This window comes from Pteropus alecto, unplaced genomic scaffold, assembly GCF_000325575.1.
Source record: "Pteropus alecto unplaced genomic scaffold, ASM32557v1 scaffold53, whole genome shotgun sequence".
NCBI classification, from domain to species: Eukaryota; Metazoa; Chordata; class Mammalia; order Chiroptera; family Pteropodidae; genus Pteropus; species Pteropus alecto.
In genome coordinates, this window is record NW_006434366.1 from 197,481 (window position 1) to 213,257 (window position 15,777).

The 15,777-nt window shown below is 58.4% G+C and overlaps 2 protein-coding genes across 4 annotated transcripts in view; both read right to left on the minus strand.

Moving 5' to 3' along the window:
- COL7A1 (collagen type VII alpha 1 chain) overlaps positions 1-3,218 on the minus strand; it is a 31,567-nt gene extending 28,349 nt beyond the window's left edge. The window contains exons 1-9 of the mRNA XM_006909058.3: positions 3,134-3,218; positions 2,435-2,615; positions 1,600-1,759; positions 1,416-1,509; positions 1,163-1,324; positions 787-950; positions 580-709; positions 361-477; positions 124-270 (exon numbers count right to left, since the gene is read on the minus strand). Of these exons, the coding sequence (XP_006909120.1) occupies positions 124-270; positions 361-477; positions 580-709; positions 787-950; positions 1,163-1,324; positions 1,416-1,509; positions 1,600-1,759; positions 2,435-2,615; positions 3,134-3,218 (1,240 nt within the window). The remainder of the gene's footprint in view (positions 1-123; positions 271-360; positions 478-579; positions 710-786; positions 951-1,162; positions 1,325-1,415; positions 1,510-1,599; positions 1,760-2,434; positions 2,616-3,133) is intronic.
- A 3,795-nt stretch (positions 3,219-7,013) lies between these two features.
- LOC102884061 (cytochrome b-c1 complex subunit 1, mitochondrial) lies at positions 7,014-15,240 on the minus strand. Of its 3 annotated transcripts, none has more exons than XM_006909059.3 (13): positions 15,089-15,240; positions 14,694-14,834; positions 13,024-13,110; positions 11,801-11,930; positions 11,392-11,590; positions 10,751-10,830; positions 9,284-9,399; positions 8,915-9,058; positions 8,632-8,792; positions 8,437-8,522; positions 8,026-8,114; positions 7,625-7,700; positions 7,014-7,201 (listed from the first exon to the last, which is right to left on the minus strand). In XM_006909059.3, exons 1-13 carry the CDS (start codon positions 15,191-15,193, stop codon positions 7,137-7,139), a joined length of 1,479 nt encoding a protein of 492 aa, XP_006909121.1. In that variant the 5' UTR covers positions 15,194-15,240; the 3' UTR covers positions 7,014-7,136. The 3 variants fall into 3 exon arrangements, with proteins under 3 accessions (XP_006909121.1, XP_015442704.2, XP_015442703.2); XM_015587218.2 differs by having other exon boundaries at positions 14,694-14,837; positions 15,089-15,205; XM_015587217.2 differs by having other exon boundaries at positions 14,694-14,864; positions 15,089-15,193.
- Positions 15,241-15,777: the final 537 nt, after the last annotated feature.

The window sequence follows — 15,777 nt, forward strand, 5'->3', positions numbered from 1 at the left end:
CCAGGATGACCGGGCGCAGTGTCTGTTCAACAGAAGTGTCTGCCGAGGGCACATGGGACGTCAGGGCCTCCGTGCCCTGTCTGCCTGCCCACCCAGCCTGAAGGAAGCACCCAGCCTTCTCACCAGTGCGGGCGGTCAGGGAGGTGGCGGATCCCACGCTTCGGCCAAGCAGGGCGCTCACGGTCACCTCATAGTCTGTGCCAGGCTCCAGGTCACGCAGCAACAATGACCCCTGCCCAGGGCCCAGCTCCTGCTGCTGTGTGGCCCCGCCTGCACGGGGGGCAGAGAGGGGTCAGACTCAGGACTCTACGATCCTGTCTGAGGTGCAGGGACTCCCTTCGACCCACGCCTCTCACTCACCAGGGAGGGCCCGCCATGTCACACGGTAGCCAGTGGCACCTGGTACACTCCGCCAGGCCACCAGGAGGCTGTGGGTTGTGGTGTTCTGGATGGTCAGCTCCGGCCCCTCCAGGGCAGCTGGGGGAAGGGCCCACAGGGATTAGCGAAGTCAGAAGTGGGGAGGGGTGGCTGGGGCAGGTGATCAGGCGGGTGGGGTCAGAGGATAGCGGAATTGCTCACTGGTTCGAGCTGTCCCACTCACGGCCTCCCCGATGCTGTTGGCGTAGAGGGCGACCACAGTTACTTGGTACTCGGTCAGTGGCCGGAGACCCTGCAGCCGCATGCTGGTCTCACCAGCTGGGACACTCACCTGCCCAGGGTCAGAGGTCACTTCATCTTGCCCAGCCAAGTCCCCAGCCCTCCACCTACCGTTCTTGACATCCTTACCTCTCGCCGCTCACTCGGCAGTGGCTGTCCCAGCCCTGTCAGGGGAGTATATTGGACCTTGTAGCCGGTCACAGGGCCACTGGCTGCTGTCCACTGCACTCTCAAGGACTGACTGCCTGGCTCAGACAGCACCAGGTCTCGTGGACCAGAGGTCGCGTCATCGGCTGGGAAAGGGGGAACGGGCGATCAGAAAGGAGGATCGGGGGTCAGCAGTTATGATGCGGCACTGGGGGTAAGGATCAGGAGCACAGAGGGTACCGTCAGCACTTCCAGGGCAGGATCAGAGGACAGCACCCCAGCTTGGTGCCAGGAGCACCTGGGATGGGGCTGGGGTCAGAGGTCCAGGTCAGGGCACACGGGGTGGGCGGGAACTCACGGGGCAGGGTCACAGGAACACCGCCAGCAGTCGTGCACACTCTCCGGGAAATGAGGGGCAGCAGTGTCCTCAAGATGCTGAAGTCGTTGACGAAGAAGAAGAAGTCGCTAGTCGGCTGTGAGGCCACTCGCTTCAGCTCCTCGGGGTCAGCATTCTTGATCCCTGAGGTGATGTGCAATGAGGGCTTGGCTGCCCACGTGCCCTCAGGCTGGTCCCTTCCCCGGCTGACCTGTCCCCGCAGCTGGGTACTCACCCACAGCAAACAGCTTGACCCCCTGCCCCTTCAGCCTCTGGGCAGCCGTGTCCACCAGGTCCTGGGACTTCCCATCCGTTATGAGGATGCAGACCTGGACAGGTGCAGGGGTCAAGTCAGCGCTGCCTCAGACACCTCACCTGCGGTCACCTCGGGAGGCACGGTCGGTGGGGTGAGAGATCACCTTGGGGATGCCAGGGCGGGCCAGCTGGGGCAGGAAGACGTGGTCGGCCACGTGGAGAATCGCGGCTCCTGTGCGCGTGTTGCCCCCCTTGTAGCTGAGCTCGCGGATGGCACGGATCACATCCCCCCCTGAGACGAGCGCGTCCAGGCCAAACTCTGTCCTGTGGGGGGTGGGAGGGTGGCAACGGGCTAGGGACCAGGACCTCTTCTGGCTCTGGTCTCTAGGAGGCCTTTGTGGTGAGGATTTAAGCATCAGGCAGGCCCCCTTGACGGTCCTTGTTCGGTGATTCCTGCCCTCCACCTCTGAAGCCCCCAAGTTAACAAACTCCTCAGGCGCCCCTTTGTGCTCTGCCTGTGTCTGGGCCCAGGCAGGCCTGCAGCCCTTGGGGTTCCCAGCCTCAGGGGGATGGGAGTAGGGAACAGGATGTCTGGTTAATTAAATAACTGTAGTAGGAAGGGCCCAGTTGTAGGGAGGTGGATGTCGGCCAGACGGGGCAGCTTTCTAGGGAGTGGAGAGGCCGAAAGCATCAGGGGACTAGAACATGGGGAGTCCAGCAGGCAGGGGGTATCTGAGGCCCCTGCACCCCCTTCCTGGGCTCTCCACGTTCAGATCAAGAAACACAGCTCCTGTCTTTGGCAGGGCCCTAGTCTGGAGGTGTCTCAGGCTCCAGAGCTCCACCTAGGAGAGCCCTGCTCTGTCTCCAGAGGAGGTCCTGGCTGGGGTGCTCTGGGTTCCACGAAGGCTAGCCTAGGGTTTTTGGTGGGGGATCATCGCTCCTGCCTGCAGGAGGGGTTCTGGTGAGCTCTCTGGGCCCCCGGCTCCGGGCACCACTCACCGGGGGTCGTCGCTGTACTGCACGGCAGCAAAGCGCACACCCTGCGCATTGGCTGCTGCAGAGAAGGGCAGCACCAGCCCCTCAAGGAAACCCCGCACTTCGCGGAAGTTGCTGCGGCCAATGGACGAGGAGCCGTCAAGCAGGAACACGATGTCAGCAGCATAAAGGCGCGTGCAGGTCACTGGGGCGGGAAGGAGTGATCACGACCTCTTCTTGGAATCTGCCGCCCCTGCCCCCGCTGTGGTCCCTTGAGACTAGGGCTGGGGACCCGGGAGTAGCCCTCATCTATTATGCAGACAGGCCCCAGTTGGCTCGGGCCTGGGACCTTGGAGGAGCCGCGGTGGCGCCTGGAGACGACCCCCGTGGAGGGTTGGTGGGGAGGGAGAGTCGCCTGCGCCGGAGGTTGGGGGGTGGATCTGGGGCTGGGTTTGGCCTGGTTGGGAGGTCAGCGCAGAGGGACAGGGTGGCGTACACAGCGCGCGTGCATCTGGGGAAGGAGTCAGAGGTTGGGTCTGAATAGGCTCGGGTGCGGTTTGGGGGACACAGCGAGGATCGCGGAGGGTTTGGGAAGCCCGGAGAGAGTCGGGAGGCCTGCGCGAGGGGTCATCTTGGGGGCGGGATACGGCCCGAAGGCCGAGTGCAGCCACAGGTGACAGGGTGCAGTGCCCTGGACATAGGGTCCTTCCTTGTCGTGCCCACCTCTCTCCCTCTGCTGGGCCCGCGCTCGCGGAGCCTCTGCCAGGATCCCGGCGCAGAGCGCGGCCACCAGGAACCGCAGCCTCATCCTGGGTGGGAGAAACAGTCAGCCGGGACCCCCGCTGTCCCTTGGCCCCCGCGGCCCTGGAGGGTCCGAGCCCAGCGCTCCCCACCTCCCAGTCCCGGTCTTGCCTGCCGGTTCTCCGGCTCCCGCCGCCAGCCGCCGCCGCAGTCCCGCAGCAACAGCAGAGAAAAGTCCCTAATCCCGGGGGGCGGAGCGGCAGGCGGGGACCCAGGGGCCCGCCTCCACCCACCATCCCAGAGATCGCCGCCCCCATCACCCCTCCCCTGGACAGAGGATCCGACTCCACTTGAGTGTAAAGCCCCCCACCTCCTGTGGCTTCTGAGAATTCCCCAGAAGGTTCTCTGCAGACAGATGCTGAGGGAGCCTCCAACCCCACCTAGGGTCAGAGGTCATGGCTGCTTTAGGTCAAACAGAGTAACTAGTGAAGTGACTGCTGGAATTTCCATAAGTTTCTAGGGACCGACGAGGCAGCAGGATGGCGGGTGGTGGGAGGCAGCAAGATGGGGGGTGGTGGGAGGCTGCAGCTGGAGATGACTCACCCCCCACCCTATGGGGGTGCCCAGACAAGCCCTCAGGCCATGAGTCCCGCCGGCCACTCCTGTGATTCAGCCATCAATCTGTCTGTCGGGTCTCCTGGGCCACACCCTACTTCCTTGACAAGCAGAGCAGCCCCTAGCAAATAGGGGTTCTGGGCTCATCCCTGGGAAATCAAGGCTGCACCCAAGTAATGCCCACCACCACCACTTTGGAGTGGGGAGCCAGGAGTAGAGCATCTGTGTCATGCTTATGCATACGTGTCCATCCCAGTGCCCCGCACCCCCTACTATGCCCTTAAACTGGTCCCAGGCAGATGCCATCCAGCTGTGCCTGCAGGGAGGGGCTAGCCATGTGTGGAGGGTGGGACCACCCACAATGACAGCTCATTTCTCAGGAATTCACTCCCCTCATGCCTAGGCCCCCACTGATGGGCCTGTCCTGCCCCTTACCGGGTCCCCTACCTACACCTCATTGTGGCCTGCCAGTCCCCTCCAGTCTCCTCTCCTTGAAGACCCACTACCGCCATCATCCAGGGTCCATTCGTCCTGGGTCCTCTCCTCACCGTCCTCACAGTCCACCTATAGCTGCCGCCTTCATAACTACCCTTGCCCCGTAGTCTCCCCTTAACCCGCCTGACTTCCCACCCATCTCCCTCTACTGGCTTCTGTGACTGTGGACGGGGGTCCCCCAACACAGCCCCAGGGCAGGGCCACTACCCTGAGGAGGTGAGTCTTTGTACATGCATATCTGTTCATCAGAGGGATGTGACACCAAGGCAGAGAGATGCTCCCAAGACTGCAGGCCCCATTTTTTTTCTGCCAGTCCTGGGAAGCCAGAAAGTATGTATACCCTCACCACTGCCACTGGGCCCCTTCCGCCATGCCTCACCCCACGGCTTCCCCCTGGGGATCCACGGGCTGAGTGGGGAGAGATGGGGACAGCACTTCTGTTTAACTTATCCTCCCTGGACTCCTCCAGGCCCTGAGGTTTAGGGTATAGCCAGAGCCGGGGGCGATGAAGTCCATCTATGCTGCCTGTTATCCTATTGCCCAGAAGGCTGGTGCCACCTTTTATCACTCACTCCTCTCCCTAATTATCCCAGGATGCAGTGCTGTGACCTATGGGGCCCAGAACCTTTTTCCAAAGTCAAGGTCTCAGCCATATCCCAGGACCCTCCGCTCCTTAAGGCAGAGAACCAGACATGCTCTCCTTACAGAGGCAGCCCCCGTCCCCAAGAACCTCATCTTCTCTTGCACAGCAAGGGCGAGAGCAGGGCGGAAGTGGCGCATACAGTATGCACACAAGTGCAGGTCTTGCTTTTCTGGGAGACTGGAGACCCAGCTAAGAGGGTGTGCAGGAAAACCTCATCAGAACCATGAGGGTCCCTCAAAAGAAAAGACTGCCTGCTGTAAGCGAGTCACTCAAGGTTGCTGGGAGATGCTGTTGGCAGAGAGAAGCAAGGTTGGGGTTCAGTGCAGCTCCGGAGCCCCTGAGAGGCTCCAGAGCAGGGGTATGATCCTCTAAGGTGGCTGGCTCCAGCCTGCTGGCCAGCACACCGCCCAGGGCACAGCCCCAGAGGCCAGTTCCTTCCAGCAAGGCAGTGGGGCTCTGAGCTGTCCTTCCTCCCACGCTCCCGTGACAGGACATTTCCTTTCTCTGGCTTTAGTCACCTCTGCCAGATGGCATCATATCTGCTTCCAATTGGGGCCTCTTTTCAAGATTCTAGCCCCACGTATTCCACTGTCCTGGACATTCCAAATTTCTCCCAGAACTGTGGCCAAAAGCTGGGCATGTCATCCTCCTCTAACGTCCCCCAGCCCTGCTGGGATGCTGTCCTGCTTGTGTCTCCCACAGCTCACTCCAGCTCTTCCTAAAGCCATGACCAAGTCACTTCTCTTCCCAGGAACTTGACGCACCTCCCCCACATGCCTCCAGAGTAAAGGTCAAATTCCCTGGCTTGGTATGAAGGTCCAGGAGCTCGAGCTCTCGTGCGTCCTGCACACCTGGAGCCTTTGAAGGTCAGGCCTGGGGGCTTAGAATCAAGCCCCGTCCTTTAGGAGCTCAAACTCAGGGCAACAGACTTGGCACTTCGTGTTCTCCCAGTCCGGTGCAGCATCTGTAAGCACCCAGGGTGGACCTGTCAGGTTTCTGCACTGTCCAGTGGCTTCTTTCCAGCTGGTCACAAAGCAGCAGGACAAACTGAGTCCCCCAGCCCTGGGTTCTAGAAGACACTTGACAGTTGTTTCCTAATTGACAACTTGTGGCAACGAATAGGGGTGAGGGAGAAGCACTGCGGCAGGGCAGAAGCGATTCGAGGGTCATCTTGGCTACTGTGAGGCTGGGATGCTGAGATTTCTGAACAGCCCTTTTCTCGACCACCTCTGACCCAGGCAGGACCCTGCTCCCGATTGCTAGCCGCACCTTTCTCGTTGGCAAATCGGGCCCCTCGCTTCCATTTTCCCCCTGGGCTCCCATAGAATCTGACTGCAGAAAGGCTGTGGGGCGCAGAAAGAGGGGTCTCCCTGCCCACCTGCCGTGAAGCCCAGGGCCCAATGGTGGCAGGGGGACTAGGCAGCTAACAGCTCCACCAGGGCCTGGCTGTGTCAGGAAGATGGGGAGGGGATCGCTGGGCCAGCAGCTCAGGACTTGCCTGGGAGAGATCTAGTTGAGGGAGGGGGCTCAGGTCCCACTGAGCTCAGGGCTATTCTTGGAGCCTGAGTCAGCAGCAAATTGAGGCAAAGGATTCTTGCCCTGCCTGTCCAGGCAGCAGTGAGAAACCAAATAGGAACACTATGCTCCAGGCTATCTTCCTCCCAGATCCAGAGTAAACATTTAGAGGTAGTTTCCTCAGGGATGGTCCTTGGTCCATCCAGGGTACCAGGGACCACCACAGGGTGACTGCACAAGGCCCACAGCAAGGGGCTTCCCAACTGAGCCCCCCGAGTCCCCAGGCTAGGACCTCTACCAGGACAAAGATTGGGCCTGCAATTTCCATGGACTCCCTTACCTCACTCTTGGGACAGACTGGCCAGGAGCACCCCCCACATGGCTAAGTGGAAACATCTGGCCTCAGCTCCCTGCAGGCATCAAAGGCTTCCGGCCTCTGTGCTATGGCCCCCTCGCCTGCCCCTGGCTGAGGAGGACACATCAGCCTGTGGGAAGGCGGAAGAATCTAGGGGATACAAACTAGGAGGAAGTCCCCACGCCCCCATCCACTGCCTAGTGGACGCCTGGCCAACGCCAAGAGAAGAACAACACAGCTTTCAACACAGGACTTTATTGGTGGTAAATCTGCGGCACAGGTCTGAACAGCTGAGGTGACATATTTGTGGTAGGGGGACCGTGAACCCTGGCCCTGCCCTCTTGCCTGCACAGGCTTCCTGACTAGAAGCGCAGCCAGAACATGCCACTACGGATCCGGTTGTAGTCTGGGAGCTGCTCGATGGGGCCTGTGGGGATAGGGTGGGGCATGAGGGTGGGGTACCTGGTTGGTACAGGGACACCTGGCCCTGCGCCATACCCAATTCGGAGCTGCCCAGAGCAGCACAAAACAGGCTTTGAGTGGAAAGAGGGAAAAGAACATTCCTCCAGGAGTGCTGAGCCTGTCCCTTCATGCTCTGGCCCTCAGAGCCCCACCCTACACGCGGAGGTGTCCGCTACCTGGCGGGTGTGGGTACTGATGGAGGCGCCTTGGCAGGGAGTCAGGGAGCTGCTGGGACAGGTTTTGAGCAAGAACTCCCTGGCAGCCAGACTACTGGGCAGAGCCTCTTGGGGGCCTCACTTTGCTGCTCCCAGTGTAGACTGGGGGATGGGAGAGGCCAAGAGAATGGCCCCAAGAGAGAGACAAAGGGCAGGCTTTCTACGTCACTTACCCAGTGCAGCCACTGCTGGACACTGGTCATAGAAGTACTTGGAGCAGACTTCACGCACTGCATGGGCGTCTACCTCCTGCAGGACAAAGCAGAGGGCACACTGGCTGACAGGCACCCGGGGACCGCTTCAGCCAGTCATTATCCAGTCGACTGACATCTTCCCCAGCAGCTCGCTTGCCCTAAAGGGAAAGGGAGCAGGGGGGCTCCGCCACCCTAGTGCCTCTGCCTGCCCTCCTCTCCCCTCCCCTCCCTTCCCCTGCAACTATGCCAGCCTGTGAGCGACACTGCCTGGGACACCAGGGATGCCTACAGGAGCGGCCTGCACTGTCAGGCCTCAACTCCCTGCCCTCTAGAAGCCTGCGGGTCAAAACTCCAGAACCTCTCCCAGGGACCCGTGTTACCGCAATCCGGCTTTCCCACTCGGTCAGGGGGATGCGGCGGCCATAGGTCAGGAGGCTACGTCCGATGTCCTCACACACAGTTGTGGTGCCTGCGAGGGTCAGGGGAGGCTTATGAGGTCACCCAGTCCAGTTCTGGACCACACTCGGCCCCCAGCTTCGGGCTGACACCTTGGTCTAACCCCAGACCACAACCTTCATTTCTACAACCTGCAGTAACAGGCTGTTGCCCCGGCCCACCCACTCCTGCAGCTGAGGCTCCAAGCCCCGTGGGTGGGGTCATGGGGTAAGGTGTGAGTTTCAAAGGTTTCCTTTCTAATAATGGTCAGCAATGGTGGCCACGCAGGGGCTGTCACTGCCAGGACACACTCCCCCCGCCCCTCCCGCCACACACCAAGGACCTGTAGGACTCACCATCCAGATGAGACAACAGGGCGTTTCTGAGGATGTTTTTGCCCCGGAGCACCTCGCTGTCCGTGGCACTGGTGCAGAGGCGCATCCTGAAGCAGGGGTGGCGTGCTCATTCAGAGAGCCGGTGCTATCTCTTAGCCCCCCACTGTCCTGCTCAGAGGCCCCTCTCCCCTCAAGTACTGTCGGGCTGGCACTCACCACTGGCCTTGCAGGAAGAACATCATGTCATCGACAGTCATTCGGTCACAGACGAAGTGTGCGCCCAGCAAGCCCGTCTCTGCGTAGCAGATGTTGAAGGTCTGGAAATTCTGGCACAGTTTGTTGGCCACAGCGACTGAAGCCAGTGGGCTGGACAGGTGCTGCCCGGGGCGAGGACAGTCAGCACCACCCTTCTGTCCGTGCCCGTACCCTGAACCCCACAGTACAAGAACACACAGTCCCAGAACCCTTTCTCTGAAGGCAAGGTCCCATGTCCACTCACCCTGCCGCCACCATAAGTGCAGTCATAGTGGCCAATGATGGCATTGGCCACTTGGAGGGTCACATTGTCCGGGTTGGCCCAGCCAGGCCCCTCCACGGCAATGGCCACATGGGCCAAAGGCAGGGCATCGTCACGGTGGCAGATCTGAAACAGTATATGGCAAGGCTGAGGGACAACTTAACTGTCCAGGAGACCAGAAAAAGTGCCAGGTGTGGGTGGAGTGTGTGTGTCAAATGTGAAGACACGTGCTTGTGAGGCGGCAGCCATGGGACCCCTCCCGCCTCCTGAGACATCTCTGGAGTCGTGAAGATAACCATGCACACGTGGGTCCCAGCTGAGGGCGCTACCCCTGCCCAGCAGGCAGCCCACCTGGCTGCCAGTGAAGCGGCATGGAGTGAGAGAGGGCACAGTATCCTCTGTGTATGTCTCAGAGATGCTGCTGAAGTGCTTCTGGGCGAGGTCTACCAGCTGCCGGTGCTCCACCCCTGCCGAGACAGAATGTTACTCTGGCCAGACGGGGCCGAGGCACAGAGTAGGGGAAATCACACATAAGAGAAGGATCCCCGCTTCCCTTCCTGACAGCAGGACAGGGTGAAGGAAGAAGATCCTCCACAGACAGACTCTGCCCACGGGCAGGCCAGACACCTCGGGGTCGGACAGCTCCCATCACCTCAGCCACAGCAAAGCAGCAGCATGCTGAGCTTAGAAACAGGTACCTGTGTGATGCACCAAGGGGAAGACAGGCTCCCTGGGCTCAAGGCCGCCTGCCCTACCTCAAGCAGACCCCGCTGCCCCTTGAGGATGGCAAGTGAGAAAGCACAAAGAGGTGCTACTTGGGTTGTGACTGGCTCTGGGGTCCCGAGGGCTGGGGACGTTTATCAGTAACACACGAACCCATGCCTTCAGGGCCCCCGCTGGGCCCACCTCGCCTGGACTGTTGGGTGCTAGGGCAGTGGGCAGCCTTTCCAGAGTACAGTCCACCAGGCGCCTCTGCCTTGTATTCTTTCTTTCTCTGAGCTCAGACCCTGTTGGACTCAACGAAGCCTGATATGCCAGTAGCTCCAACTTCTCTTGGTCCCCAGGTTCGCTGGCCCCAAAGCCACCAATCATACTCTTCCTTTCAGTCTTTTTCACCCATCCAGCTGCCTAGGCCATAAGCTGGGGAGGCATCCTTGACCCTGCTCCCACCCCCTCCCCCCTTGTCCTACCTCCCATAAGTTTCCATCCATAGGACCGTCTTGAGCCCATCTACTTCTTTCCCCTGCTCCTGCCATCTCCTGGCAGGGACCTGCAACAGCCTCTCCCTGGCCCGCCTGCCACTGCTCTGGCCCCCCATGGCAGCAGAGCGAGCCTTAAAACACACCCCAGGCCATGACGCTGCCCTCCCCTCTGCTCAGGTGCCTCACTCCCCACCATTCTTTAGGCTTCTGTTTAATCGACACATTCCAAAAGCAGCCCCCTAACCTCCAACTCTGAGTCCGTCCGTTAAAATCCCTCTACCACTCTGCAGCTTCCTTTAGAGACACTTCCCGGTCTGTCATCAGATGTGCATCACCGCACACCCCAAGTCTGTTCTGCCCACTGGCAAGGCCATGAGGAAGAAGACTGGGGGCTTGAACCTTCCACCAGCCTCCAAACTGGGTCTCCTTAAGACCAGGTGGGACAGAGAAAGGCCTGAGACTTAAAGAGGCCACAGGCCTCAAGGACAGGGTGGGAACACGCTTCCTAGGAGTGGAAGATCTCTTATTGTCAGAACCAGAAGACCTGGGCCCTGGCAACCCAAGGCCAGTGCCGACCCACCCATGACCACGGGGTGTCAACGAGCCCGTCACGGACCTCCAGCAGCTGCGAGCACCATGCGAGGAGCCTTGTAATGCTGGCTGAGGTACTCGGTCAGGTCTGCACGAGACAGCTTCCTGCAAGACATACGGCCAACGGCCATGGGTCAACACTTCTCCCAAACCAGAGTGATCTGGGTCACACAAAGTACGGCTGAGGAGACAGACAAGCCCCAGAATACTGCTCGATCCTGTCCCCAGCTCTGCCACCCCCCGACGGGGCCCGGAGGGCAGCACTCGCCGGGCCTCGCCTCACGTCTGACCTCAGGGCAGGCTCAGTCCTCTGTGAAGAGGGTGCGAGCTGCCACTGAGGGGTCTTCAAGGGACAGCTTCAGAGCTCGTCCCACCGGGAGACAAGAAGCCATGTGGACAGGAAACCCAGACCCACCCTCCCTCCCTCCGACTGTCCAGGCAAGCATGGAAACACATCCTAAAACAAAGCCCCAAATCCAAGCAGAGACCACACGGGAATCTGACAAGATTCATAGGGACCACATGACAACACAGAAAACACCTCCAGTTGTGTGAATTAGAAAAATACACAGCACAGGCAGGCGGCCAACTCAAAACGAACCCGTGCGGACGTGGCCTGGCCAGAATGAGGGAACGAACTTCACAAAAGGCACAGCCGACTCTCACCTGACATTCTCACTGGGCCCCTCCACAGCCTGGGCCAGAGGCGTGCCCTGGAACGCCGTGGCGTGCAGGTAGTCGAAGACCACGTCCCGCAGAGACGCGTCGTTCTCCTGCAGCTCCTGCAGGACCACATCCCGCTCCTTCTCGATCTGCGAGTCTTCCAGGCTGCAGTTCTGCACTATGTCCGCCAGGAGCTCCACAGCTGGATGCAAGGACAGGTGTGGGTGCCAGGTGGGCCGCCGGAGAGCAGGAACGGCACGAACCGCCAGGCCTGACACCCCGGGTTGCCCACTGCAAGGCCACACTCCAAGGGTAACCTTACTCTTCGACCATGCCAGGGGCTCTTGGGCACCTGACTTTTGCACCCCTGGACTGCTATCCCCGTCCCTGCCATCGCCACCACAGGCGTTACCTTTCGGCAGGTCCTTGGCCAGCGCCTTGATGTAGTAAGCCGTGTGCTCCCGGGTGCTGTAGGCATTAAGATGGGCCCCCATGGTCTCCACCTCCTTCTCCAAGGCACTGCCAGGCCGATTCTTTGTTCCCTGGAACCAGACATCAACAGAACCAGTCAAGAGCCACACGAGAGCCCAGGATCCCCATCCTCACAGGCTAAAGTCTCAGTAGAACCAGTGGGCCACAGGTGCCTCCCTCAGAGAAGAGTACGGGGATGTAGGGCCCAGAGTCTGTGCTCACCAAGCGCTAAGCGGACCATGGGCTGACTGAGGCCACAGCATCATGGGCCAACAGAATGGACACAGCCAGGGACCAGGAAAGAAGGGCATGGGCAAAGCGACTGTTACCTGAAATCCAGAGCTCCCCTCAGAGCCTGACCTTACAGCACCCGCCCCTCCCCTTACCGACGGTCATGGTCAGGGAAACTCACACCTGTGTTCAGGGAATGCTACCACTACCCACTCTCCCCCAACACCATTCACATGACTCTGTGTGTGTGTGTGTGTGTGTGTGTGTGTGTGCACGCGCGCACACTCGCGCGCATGCATGCAGTGGCCTGTAGGACTGAACCCTAGTCTTCTGTGTGTGTGGCAGTGGTGCTGTCCACATGCACACACACATGCATGCTGAGACCTACATACCCATTTGTGATGCTCCACGGCCACCCGTCCCTTCCATTTAAAAAACTCAATCTCTACTCCATGCCAACATGGGCTGGCTGAGGGGCTACAGTGGTGACTGTCATCACCCTCAAGAAAGCCCAATGCTCACTTCTACAAACAAGAGACGCCCAGGTAGTCCAACCAGGCGGAACGCTGCACAAGAACCCATGCCCACTGAAGTCCATGGGTGTGTCACAGATGCACGTGTCTACCTATGGCTGTTCTACAATTCCATCAGTGCATGCGCACAACACAACACAAGCCTGGTCACTCTGGTGAAGAGTGGGGCTCCTGTGGCTCCCTGGGGTTTTCTGAGTCCGGGGGCCTTGTGCAGGAGCTCACCAGATAGGTGCTCATTCAGGAGAGGCTAAGCCCACACGGCTTCTTCCAGAAAGGCCAGCCAGAGGTTGCCCCCCGCAGAAGCTCCTAACTGAGGAGGCTGACTTTTCAGACCTGAATCCTCAGGAAGGACAAGAGGCACCCTCAGCCCAGGGGAGACACAGGACTTCAGCAGCCTTACCTTGAAAGCCAGATGCTCCACAAAGTAGCCTGCCCCGTTGTTCTTCTCGCTCTCATACCGGCTGCCAACGTCAATCCACACCCCCACCTGGACAAGAACCCACCGACAAAGGTAACATACAAACCACTCCAGCCCCACTTAGCACCCCACCCTGGGTGACTAAGCACAAGCCCAGGATCCCCATCCATACAGGATAAAGTTGAGGCTCATAGTCCCAAGGTGGGGGACAGCTGTCTCCAAGCAGGACCCCTATGCTTTGAAGGTATACAGGGCACCACCAGCTAAATGACTAGTCACACTGCATCACCTCTCCTTCCTGCTATACTTCCTGACTAGTTATAAAGGACTCTCATAGCCAGAAGTTTCTAACTGTGCACGTTCACCTGGTCCCATCACCGTATGAAATTCTTAAATTCAGTCTCGTTTTTCAGTTGATTGTTTTTTCCAGGCAAGCAACACATCATCTGCAAACGACTTATTTTCTCCTTTCACCATTAAGGAAGGAGGCTATCAGTTTAGACGCTGAACATTTTTATCATATTAAAGAAGTAGCCTTCACTCTCACTTAAAAAAAAAAAGTTTTTAATCAGTCCTGAACACCTAACGCTGCCAAATGTCTCCTTGGCATCCAATGAGAGAATCTTCGTTTGTTTTTTTTTAATAGCCTCCTGGTGTGCTATGAAACAAATGACACCACTCACCCTACATGGTCACACAAATTTAGTCCTTTAATTTACTATTTGTTCACAGCTGATTTAAATTTTCATACCTAGTTTCCTAAGAGATGTTGGTATAGAACTATTAGGTCACAAATTCTTACATGAACATCTATTTCACATCTAACATCTTGGAAAGCTAACATGCATTTTATAATCCATGGTATTCTCTGATTGTAACTGATAGCATTCTTTCTCTGGCACTGGAACACAGCAGTGTTCCTGACAGTCTAGAGCATCTTGCAGTCCATCAAATACAGCATTTTCTACCAAGCTTTCTTAACAGGTCAGCTTACACAGTTGCCATGTGATAAAAATGTTGTCCATCATCTTTTGCTGTGTTAAGTAACATCACCGCACAGGACATTATTTGTTCCTGAAAAACTGAAAGAATTTGCCAATAAAACCATTTAGTCCTGGAGTTTGGAGTGGAGAGAAAGGGGAAGATGATCTCGTGATCATATACCTAGCCAAGATATCTACTCTTGAATCAATTTTGAGAATTTGTATTTTGGGGAAAATTATTCATTTCACTAGAATCTTCTAATGCATTTCCTCCACAATGCATTACGGGTCTAGCCAGGAGACTGACTTTGGGCTGTGAGGCTAGCAGTCACCTAGTGTCTCTGAACCCCATTTTCCTTGTGGTAAAATGGAAACAGAATCCCTTCTCTCTCATGGACTGCTTAAGAAAAAGCCTGAATTAAATTTGGCCTCCTGCTCGGAAAGCATCATACGCTAAATGAATGTTGACTACAGTTAGGATTGACGCCCCCATCCCCGAAATCAAGGCAGGTCTGGGGTAGGGATTGGGGTAAGAGGGTCACTATAGCGGTGAATGAGCAAGAGCCTGACCCCAAACCACAAAAGACTAGAGCCCAAGGTCACATCCCGACCTGGAAAGACTCCACACCCAATATGGAGGCACCCTCTCGACAGCGGCCCCCAACTCACCGTACAGGTAGGCTGGGAGGACTGCTCTGAGGCCACTCGCAGCCCGTTGTCCAGCAGGCTGACCTGCGTCTCTGGCACGTTCTGGAGGGCCTGGGCGAAGGTAGCGATGCTCCGCGAGGCAGGCGACTTCAGCAGGGCCGGCTGCTGGAACGAGGCGGCTGGGACTGAGGACTGGGTTTGAGGATCGTTCCTCAGCTCCCAGGCCCGCTGGGGGATCCCCGTCCCCGCCCCCAGGCCAGCCGAGAGACTCTCATCCCTGTCCTGGGCCGTGACCTTCCCATGGCCCTGACCCCGCGACCTCTCCAATCTCGACCTCGCCTCCCCTAACAGCCTACTCCCGGTTCGCGTTCCAAGGCACCACGTCCCATAACCCTGCGCTCTCGCTGCCACCTCACCGAGCGGCGGTTGCACAGGAGCACTCGCGTCCCGGCGCTGGCCGCCCGGCAAACCGCGGAAGCCGCCATCTTCAAGACCAGTCGGCCCTGGGCCGCGCGACGCATGCGTACAGTGGATGTGGCGGCGCCCAAGGCGCAGGCGCAGTTCTGCAGCCTTGGTGCTCGGCTGCCCCCTGGCGGAAGCTGGGCACATTCACTCTGGTCGCTGGTTCTGTCTGCGCATCCCCAGGTATCTACCTGCGCGCGTCAGTCCGCCTGACTGTCTATTGGCCCGTGCGGATCCATCTGAGGTCCAGTCCGTCTTCCCTTTTCACCCGTGGGAAGCAGAGTGCGCGATGTTTCTCACGATCTGCGGTCGCCCGGAACCCACTGCGTGCTCGGAGCGGCCTGGGGGCCCGGGGGCTCAGCCCAGGGCTAAAGCACCAATGTGGAGTCCTGGGGCTATGAGGCAGCTGCTGAAAGTCACGATTTTCTCTTTGAAAGAACGAAGTAAATTCAGACGGTTGACAATATATTGCTAAGAAAAAAGGAGCGGTTGAGGCTAATTTGTGAAAAAGATTCCTTGTTTTGGAAAACAAAACACACACACAAGCAGCAAAACGACGCGCCTTTTCTCATAGTTTCCAATACACGTTCCCCATTTCCTTCTGGGCCCTTACTGACAGCATTCTTAAAGTCCAGATTTCTCT

Excerpts from the sequence above, each read along its gene's own strand:
- LOC102884061 (XM_015587217.2), bottom strand. The coding sequence starts at position 15,193 with ATGCGTCGCGCGGCCCAGGGCCGACTGGTCTTGAAGATGGCGGCTTCC. Across the intron at positions 10,831-11,391 it reads GGGCCCAGTGAGAATGTCAG|GAAGCTGTCTCGTGCAGACC; the intron begins GTGAGAGTCGGC and ends TATGTCTTGCAG. Across the intron at positions 7,701-8,025 it reads AGTGGGAAAGCCGGATTGCG|GAGGTAGACGCCCATGCAGT; the intron begins GTAACACGGGTC and ends TTTGTCCTGCAG.